Below are 10,004 nucleotides of genomic sequence, written 5' to 3'. Positions count from 1 at the left end.
ATTTTTCCCAGACTCAATCCTGACATGATCCAAATTCTAATGAAAAGCACCTGGACATAAAAGTGTCCAAATATTGTGCCTTTTAATTCTTAAAATGTACTATTAAAGTGATAGTTCACCCAAAAATGAAAATTCTGTCATCAATTACTCACACTCACATTGTTCCAAACCTGTATGACTTACCTTCTTTTGCTGAAACCAAAGAAGATATTTTGAAGAATGTTGGTAACCAAACAGTTGGTGGTAGCCAACTAAAAAAAATAAAAAATACAATGGAAAACAATGGCTACCATCAACTGTTTGGATACCAACATTCTTCAAAATATCTTCCTTTGTGTTCAGCAGAAGAAACTCATACAGGTTTGGAACAAGTGGAAGGCGAGTAAATGATGACAGAATTTTCATTTTTGCGTGAATGATCCCTTTAAGTTTGAGATCACCACACAAGCTCTTCACCAAAAGGTTTACATGATTTAACAAGACATATTGTTGCAGGAAGAAGAGCTTGGTAATGGGTTCTTGCTGAATGGAAACACATTCCAACCCATGTCATAAAAATCATCATGTTGAAAAGAAAAACTATGCAAGAGACAGTGAAATTGCATAACAGCTTGGCAAACACTAGTATAATATCTAGTATGGGGAAGTTTAGAAGAAATACAGAATATGATCTAATTTCACATTTCAAATCAGAGACAAAACCACTGTTACCAATCTTGAGAAAAAAAAAACTTTACTTGAAACTTTTTTCGTAAAGCATAAATAATGATTTTCAAAGATTGCTTTCATTTTATACAAAAATAATACAATGTGGAAAGAATCACATTTAGTATAAATCCAGTATAAAACAGGAGAATAAACCAGCACTGTAACCTCAGGTCAACCGGCAGTGGGAACATAGTCAACAACATTAAAAACAAACATTGAAATGACCTTTTGACAAGTATTCAAACTCTTAGATGGGGACGAGTGCACTAGTTTCTTCAGTTTACCAAAATGACAATGTCAGTTTTGAAATTGTGGACATACATGCCAGCAAATGTGTAAAAAAACTAAGTTAAGAGCCACAATAAAAGCTACTTCGCAATGTTTCCTGGCAGTTCAGAGTGGCGTGAGCAGGTAATACTGTTTAAAATGGCGAATGGACAAAATTTCCCAACTTTTATGAAATTCCTCCTGATAACCAGTCTGTCGTCCATTTCGACCGTATCTCTCCACCATGACAATGACAGTTTGATTTAAGTCAATATTTAGTGTGGAAAAGCACATCATGATTCATGGCCGTTCCCGTCGATATCGCAAAGATGACCGGCTATGCGGATGCAGTTATCTGTCTCTCTGATCGACCATCTTAAGCCAGTATTTCTTAGACGGACGTCTGTCATACTGTGGAAGTCCTGGCAAAGAAAGATGAATCTTATCTATCTGACGACACTAATGCTAATAGTCAACATTGACATTAGCGTCTATTTTAAAACCAGGCTTGCAGGGAGATCAATAGGTTCAGGTTTTGTCAAATGTGCTTTAACATTTATCTCACTTTTAAGATTTGATGTCAACAAAGTAGTCAAAAAGAGTCTGAAATCACGACACGTTGCATATTCCAATACGTCATACCTGCTCCATAGATTGTCACATCCTGAATCACAGTTTACGTGTTTAGACAGATAAAACAGCACACCACATGGACAATCGAATATTTACATCCTTCATACTAATGATATAATAATTGCTTGTATTTACATTCAACTGTACAGAACATTGTCTAAGCATTCAGATCTCACGGAAGACGTCTTTGCATCAGTTACACATTACATAAACTCCTTTAGATGCTTCTAACATTGGCTGATTGTCATTGTGCCCATGCACAGTTCAATTACACTGTCTTCACCAAGCACATATGGACACATACTGTGCTCTTAGTCCAGGAAATCAGGTCTCTCCATTCCTTTCTGGTCTTTGTATCTGTAGCTTTGTCTTGTGTTTCCTATTTGTTTGTTCTTCAGGATCACCCATGTTCCTCAATATGGTTTGTCCATGACTGAGAAGTCAAATACTGTCACTAAAGTGTGTACCCTTGTCGATCGAACAACCTAACAGTGTCCGTTTTCGTCAGTCCTGCATCCCTTGGTTTATTGACTAACTCATCATCCAGTGTGCCGCTCGCACTTATTATTATGGGTTGCCACAGTTACAGGCGCGATGAGGGGGAATGGAGGTGGGGACGATGTGCTCCTGTTGCTAGGCATTGAGGAAGTCAGGTGTACATGCTCACCAGGCTTGCAGCGGACACTGCAAAATAAAGAGAGAAAGAGGAAACAGTCACATAAGCATTCTGTATAAGTGCGGAATTTCCTTATCAGCCACACCTGACCAAATATACACCTCATCCGTGTGCGTTCTTTCCCATTGTAACTAAAGTTTTTATATTGTTTGGGTGTTTTTACTCTTTCTTTGGAGAGGGAGAGGCAGGTGACCCTGTCGTGACCTGCTGGCCGACAAACAGCCTCACCTGATAAAGGTGCCGGCCAGCTGCTCAGACTACACTCATTAGATGCAGGTCTCCAAATGGAGGTGAGTTTTTGTTGTTGGGCTGGGTGGGAAAGCTCAGCAAACAGGAGGGTTATAAAGGCCGAGCATGGTTTGTAATGTCCCCCTGAGCACCCAGTGCACCACCCAGTCCAAATACAGCAAGCTGATAAGAGTTTGAAATTGCTCTCTCAGTACTGGGGGGTTGAGGAACCACATACCTGAGATATCTAAATGCTTTCAACCAAACTAAAAAGTGTTTCCATTTACCTCACACAGGAGAAATATTTAGGATATTTGCAAATTATCCAGAATTAGAGACAAGATCTTGATAAGTGGAGCACATGCTGATAGGAAGTTCAAGCCGTCAGCAACGGTGCTGCCAGTGATGTGGCAGCATGGGAAATTGGGCATGTGAAAGCAGTGACTGCAACCGCATTTCAGGCTAGAGCGGTCAGAGTGCAGGGGAAAAGGGAAGAGGTCTAATTACTGCATACACTCCCGTCCATGGCAGGGGAGCAGAAGGAGCAAGATGGCTTTGATTAACAGTGAAGATCATTTCCTGACCGCACTGCTAAACTGGACTCAAGTGTGACGTTACATTGCGAGTGAGGAAAGCAAGAAAAAACGAGATTTAGAAAGTGAAAAAAAAAAATAAATGAATAAATATAAAATATAAAAAATAAATTATCAATTTTATTGAAAGAAACAAAGAAAGAAAGAAAGAAAGAAAGAGCGAAAGGCGGTTTGATCAATCATGCCATGTGCACGCCGACTGGGCTCACGGGTGACTGATTGGTCAAGCTGTTCAAAGGAAATAGGAATTCTGAGGAGTATCCACACGTTGGCTCACTTCACTGATTGAGATGTACAACAAACCCAGATAAACAAAAGACAGTGAAGCAGATTAGGTTTGTGCACAGATTAAAACCACGTTGACTGAAAAACTCAATATCAGTCATATTCAGCCCTCTCTGGAAATCTTACACTGATCACAGAAATGCTAGTGATTAAATGTTGTTTATTCTGGTGACTGACCATTGCTTAAAAAGCAATATTTTGAGTTACATCAAACATACATTAAACTTTACTGAGAGCATCTGTGGCACATCTTGAACATCAGAATATAATTTTGCCTTATTTCGTAAATATAAAAATGTGCAATCCATGTACTCTTACCAGTATATTGAGATGGATTGTGAATTAAATATAAATGTGTGCAAATGTTAGATTTAGTAGAGTCTATGCTAACTTGAGATCTGTACAAATGTTTTCTGGGACCTGGTATGAAACAAATCCAATGATAAAAAATGTTTGGTATAATTTTTTTATGAGTATTTTTGTATTCACCACTGTTACTTTGCCCCAGTGACGATCAAAAATACAGCAGACAAGCAGAAAATGAAATAGATGAATAGAAAATGGCTTAAAAGGTTTGTGGATCATGTGATTAATATCTTTGGAGCCTTAATGAAGCTAAAAGTGATTACAGTTTACAATTCCATCCCACGTGGCTTTATTTCCCAATAAGAAGTTTGCAGAAGCCTCACTTTCCATTTGTAGGACACGCAGATAGACCTGAGCACTCACTGAATAAACCAATCAGCTCTGTTAATACAGATCCAAGGGACGTTAATGCATGTTGGTAAATGTTGTGGATGACTGACCTGTTTGCTGGAGGACATTGAGCTCAGCGTACTGAGGCTGTTGGCGTCTGTCACCACCATGGCAGGGGGAAACCGAGACGAGTGAGAATACTGGGGCAGCTCCTGCTTGTGTGGGTACACTGTAAAGATACAAAGACGGTCACATCAACAGTCATTTGAAAGTCTTGAAAATGATTTGATCTTGACTAGATCAGTAGATTCTGGACAGAGGAAGTGGACTGACTTTGGGAGTGTGAGACAGAGGCCATGAAGGGCTGCTGGCTCATGTGGCTGTGTGACTGTTGCATGAGCTGCTGGTGTGGGCCATTCAACTGATGCGAGAACTGCACCGGTTGCAATGCTGCCAGACTGCCTGCAACGCTGTTGATGACAGGTAACGTCTGTGCATGCGACGTGTTTAAACCTGGATGCGAGAACAATGAGGTGTCAAGTGGAGAATGCATGAAGAATCTGAAATGGAAAGCAGGGTGGTCGGACACTCACTTTGTGCAATGGCCATGACTCCAGAAAGGGGCATTATGAAGTTAGGGGTCTGTTGGGGCACGTGGTGGGATGCATGGATGTTGGTCAGGGTGCTGACTGGAGGAAGACCTCCGCAAGATACTGAGATCTGTGAAGAAAATGCACCAATAGTTCAATAGAATGACTAGAATGCTTCTGTCACAACTGTTTCAACTGTACTCTTATCTTAAGGAGGTATCAGAGCCCTGACAGAGACATAGAGCTTTATTTGAATAAGCCGAGTTGAGAGGAGGCCATGCTGAGACAATCGTCTGACTGCTCAGATAAGCAGCTGCCATACTCCCTTCCTCCTACATGGACTTCCGCCCTCCCGTTGACAGTAACACACCCTAAACCATGATGAATTTGACCTGTAGTGAAACGCCGCAGCCTTTCCAGAAAAATTAATGCATAGATTATTGTCCTGAAACAAAAGCTACATGAACATCTCACCCAACTCAAACATTAGTATTCAGATAACAACTTAACTGAGCACCGGTGTCACTCAATTGAAAGAGAACAAGCACAACTCCACCCTTCTCCTCCTCTGTAGGGCATTTAATCAATACAAACAGAGTGCTTCTTTGTCAGGTTTGTTGGCACAGCCATGGCCGTGCCCCTTTCTCACTACCACCGGCTAACATTTGCTAAGTTTGGCCTTGCGGTGCACTGTGGGCCAAGGCCTACCGTCTGCTTCTCGGTTTAGCACTGGGAAGCACAATGCAGTGCTTGTAAGCCCACTTTGGGTGAAGGTAATATTTATCAGGCCCTACTTTGTGTTTCTGTGTCAAGACCAGACATGGCGTTATCTTATCTGGGCTCAGAAGTGCTCACCATCTTGGCGTCAGGTGACAGGAGGCTGTGGCTGGGGTCCAGTGACCCCGGAGAGACCTGCTGTAACACTGATTGGCTGGTTGCCATGGCATTGCTACTATGGTGATTGATCGTTGTGGAGGAACTGACTTCACCAGGACCTTGTTGGCTGTACCGGACACCTGTTGAAGGAGAAAGCAAGAGAGAAAAATGTCAGATTTAGCCTCCTGACTGCTTTTTAAATTTGCCCCAGTCTGTATCTGTTAGTCGCAGACAAGTTAGGGTAGAGCAAACAAACTGGGGCCTCTGCACCTGGTCCTTGAATGGTCAAGGTCATCCAAATGTGTACATGTGGGTTGTCTGCAACTCTAAAAACTATGCCGCACTGACCTTCAGAGCTTTGTAGGAATAATATACGTCAGGGTCCAAACCTTCTCTTGGAGGGCTACCTTCCAGCATAGAACCAGCACATTAAGGTCTTCTGGATTACTAGAAACTTCCAGGCAGGTGTGTTGGAGAAAGTGTGGTGGCCCTCCAGGAGCATGACTGGACACCCCTGATCTACATGAAATAAGGCTTTATGAGGGAATTATGCTCTACCAAAAGTTAATTCTCTGTTTTATCTTCTTTAAGTACTCTTGACCATTCAGGGACACAGGAATCCAGGCTATCTCCTGTCAAATGGATACAGTATTTACCGACCGTAAGTGCCACAGATATGAACATGGTAAACATTACTCAATTAATACTAATGTTAGATGCATTTTCCAGCCCAAAAGATCTTCACTCCCACATTCAAATACCAGGGTGACCAGCCAAGCAAGATGACGACACTGCAGAATGGAATACACTTTATTTGTGGTAGCCTCTTTCCCTGGGTGTTCCTTGAGTGATGCACCAAACAAAGAGCTAAATGACTAGCAGAACAGCAAAAATAACAGAAAGGTCTTAGAACAAATCGATTGATCCCTCTGTTTTGTTTCATTGTGCAGGAGAACTCTGCAGACACAACTTTGCTCCCCTTTGCACACTTACAGCATTGCCAGCTCTCTACAGTGTCTTGTAAACACCAGCGCAGGACAATAAAGCACTGCATTGGGCCTACAACCTGCTCAGCACACAATGGGCTAGCTACCATAAACAGTCTTTACTTTACTACCGCACACCCACTAAAAGTGTCAGGAAGAGAGAAGGCTATTGTCTGACTCCATCAGGCATTCACTTGGACTGCAGGGATCTCCTCTCACACTCAGTCATTTAGGTCTGTGCTGTCTGGGCCATGCTGACCAGCAGGAGGGCTCCGTTTCTCAGGGAACCAGGAACCAAAATACAACCTCAGAGAATGCGACATAAAAGTTACATGGAATGGTATCATAAACTAAGTCTTAATTACACTATTCAGAAAAGCAACCAGCGACCAATGCTGATTGCAATATCTAGAGTCTAGACAATGTACAAGGTTATCGGCTAATGCGATATTCTCAAAATAGCTAAATATTGACTGATCAGTCACCCTGGGGTGCATTTCCCAAAAGCATCATTAGCTAAACTATGGTCACAAGTTCTGGTAACAACAGAACTTGGAACCATAGTTGTTTTTGGGAAATGCACTCCTGAACAATGTTTTGGTCCGTCACTTCTTATGAATCGGTTTTCTTTCGTTTAACAATGCGCTTTGTAATCGCCTTTTGGTATAGGTAGATCAACGCATAAATGTAAAACTTGCTACCTTGGTTAACCTTGGTTAAAGGGCAGAGAATGGTGGGAAATCCTAAAGGGGAGTGGTAGCAGTAGACTTCAACAGGTTTTAAAAGGTTCAGCTCTCCCTGGGACGCATGTAATATCAAAGCCTTGCTCTTCATCCCCAGGCAGTGCTCATTATAGCATTATTGCATATGAGAGGCCTCCTGGGTCTTAGCAGGACGTACGCAGCCTTTCAGCCTTTCTGTGGTTTTCAATAGACCAAGCAAGGACAGTTGAACTCTTCTGTCCTCTGCTTGTCCTTTGCTATTAAGTTATTACTTAAAGGCTAGATTTTCTGGTTTCCTTGGTCATGAGGTGATGGTCTCAAATGAAAGTTTCTTTACTGACAGTTTTAAAGATTTCATAGCTACTGTTTTAGTGCTGATGACAACCACTCCAACGTATTTTACCTAAATAGGATCAAAGAGCATTCTGGAAGCAGTTTGCTTTCCCAACGGCACCACAACACAAACACAGGGAAGATCACAGTCAGCCCCCAAAGCACATATCGGTTGACCTTCCAACAGCGGCAAAATGGCCGGTCTGTTATCAATAGGCCAAACCAGAATCAATAAAAAAGTAGTCTCTCTCTGATCTGACCTAGTAACGACCTTTTTAACAAAACCTGGGTTTCCTAGAGGGGGGCTGAGACCGGGAATCACTCAGTACCCTCCATACCTTGAGAAGAAGGGGCTCATCAGTCCTGTCTGGCCCAAAAAGAGCCAATAGCCCAGCGGACAGCTCCTGCTGTTCTGCTCAGAGCCCAGCCACTGCCTCTATACAGCCCATGAAGGTGAGAGGAGCTTCGAGGTGTCCCTCCCCCTGGCCCAGCACAGATAAATGAACCTCGGTTACAGTCACTACAGTCTTCTAATATGCCACAGAAAATAGGATTCCCTGCTGGGAGAGGGTAAAGAGATCAGGGAAGAGGGGAGTCCCTTATCAAAGGCCTGGGAGATGTAGTAGCCAAGGATTTTAATTGTCAATTAAGCATGCATAATACAGGCCATGCCCTGGCAACGTGATGAGGGGTCCTGCTGTGCCATTCTTGTCAGGCCAGCTTCTGACACCAAAAAACAGCTGATGCTGCTGGCAGGGCACTGCTGGGACACCTTGTAAGTCCCTCAACTAGAGTATGAAGAGGAGACCGACCCCATCCAGTTCCTCCCCCTTCCTACCCAAATTAACACACAACCTGAGGTCACTGACTGGTCAGGTGTGCAGAGGGAAACACCACACGCAAACAGACAAGCCACTCATTGCCGTGCCACAGGCCCAGAAACAAGCAACACACCCATGGCAAAAGCACTCGGACTCTTTGGTGCTCAAACATGAAAGAGCAACAATAGGTAATAAGCTGGTTGAGTCAAAGAGTGCATTTCTTTTACTGCCGAAGTCTTGCCATATCAAACTAAGTCAATAAATCTTTCTAGGAATACAATTTGTTAGATAACAGAGGAGTGGGGCCTGCAGTAAACTGCAGTGAATCTACAGGTATAACTAGGCCTCGAGTGTGAGTTGAGCCACATGACCCGAGGATGACCCAGAGTCCTGTCCAAGGGTGGCTGCTCTTTGTGTCTCATTCTTGCCTGCTGACTTCAGTAAAGCTGAGATTGCAGGTACAATGCAGATTGTTCTTGGTGTGTGTTTCAAAGCTGGGAATAACAATGCCATTTGCTCAGCTCACTCTGTCAGTCTCATTGATCACTGCCCTGCTCTCTGCTTTCCCTCTGTTCTCATCAACTACGTCATCTCTTCTTCAACTGCTGGAATGATGATGATGAAGTTTGTGCTAATTATCATTGCCAGACTATACCGCCAAAAAGGCCAATGATCAGTGATTGTATTTTCAGACCCTATTCACAGGCTAACAGAAATATCAAATAATATACGTGAGATTACAATTAATGTGTCAGTACCTTGCATCTTACTTGGTGGGGAGCTGCTGGTTTGTGGGTGATGCGGGGAACTGTGTATAAGAAGGGAGTTCAGATTGTGCGTTGGCCCACTATAGGCATCCATAGCCAATTTTTGTCTAAAGGCCTCTTCCTTCCTCCTGTTGGCAAACCAGTTGTAGACTCGCACCTCCGTGACCAGGTTGGAACCAAGCCCATGAGATTTGGATGGTGATACTCCTCTCTGGAGGCATTCAGCTCTAAATATAGTCAAGAGAAACATATTGGCATAACTGGGATGAAAGTGAGGAAGTAGTTTTGACATTTATAGCAAGTCCACCTGTACCGGTTGCACTCCTCCACCAGTGCCTCCCTCTCCTCTTTGCTGGGGTTCTTCTGTCGTTCGTAAGCCTGGTAAAGGATCTGTTGGGATGCAGGGCCCCATTTGAAGCGGTTGCGTCTCATCTTCTTGCAAGCAGGTTCAATGCCAGCATCATCCCCTGACTGCCCCATAACCTGCCCGGACTGACTGAACTCGGAGAAAAAAAGTAGCACCTGATCCTGGTTGGCTTTGTCTGACATGTTGCTGCCAGAGCCTTGCGAGGTCTGGTTGAATTCTGAAATATAAAAGAAAGGGATTTTGGTGTTGCTTGCAGAATTTTCGTATAAACATGCAGGGTGTGATGTTACACCAAACAACCATGGCTGATGACCTTGCTCATAATTCTATATGGCTGTCCTCTTTATATGTCATTGAGCTTTTTATGACAACATAAATTCAAAATGGCTAACAAAGGTGATGCAATAAGTAGGCCAATCTTCAAAAAAAAAAAAAAAAAAAAAAAAGGGGGGATTA

At 43.0% G+C, this 10,004-nt stretch overlaps 1 protein-coding gene across 2 annotated transcripts in view; it reads right to left on the bottom strand.

The window, feature by feature from the left end:
- Nucleotides 1–716: 716 nt before the first annotated feature.
- Nucleotides 717–10,004, bottom strand: part of LOC107661110 (hepatocyte nuclear factor 1-beta-A-like) — a 12,876-nt gene continuing 3,588 nt past the window's right edge. The window contains exons 3-9 of one of the 2 annotated variants that reach the window (XM_016450578.1): nt 9,495–9,765; nt 9,173–9,408; nt 5,532–5,692; nt 4,680–4,806; nt 4,420–4,599; nt 4,197–4,315; nt 717–2,292 (exon numbers count right to left, since the gene is read on the bottom strand). In XM_016450578.1, the coding sequence (XP_016306064.1) occupies nt 2,272–2,292; nt 4,197–4,315; nt 4,420–4,599; nt 4,680–4,806; nt 5,532–5,692; nt 9,173–9,408; nt 9,495–9,765 (1,115 nt within the window). In that variant the 3' untranslated portion in view covers nt 717–2,271. The remainder of the gene's footprint in view (nt 2,293–4,196; nt 4,316–4,419; nt 4,600–4,679; nt 4,807–5,531; nt 5,693–9,172; nt 9,409–9,494; nt 9,766–10,004) is intronic. The other variant, XM_016450579.1, reaches the window with a different exon arrangement.

Source organism: Sinocyclocheilus anshuiensis, unplaced genomic scaffold (assembly GCF_001515605.1).
Source record: "Sinocyclocheilus anshuiensis isolate Anshui unplaced genomic scaffold, SAMN03320099.WGS_v1.1 scaffold583, whole genome shotgun sequence".
Lineage (NCBI taxonomy): Eukaryota > Metazoa > Chordata > Actinopteri > Cypriniformes > Cyprinidae > Sinocyclocheilus > Sinocyclocheilus anshuiensis.
Note: the sequence above shows the minus strand (reverse complement) of the source record. Positions and strands in the feature narration are given on the sequence as shown.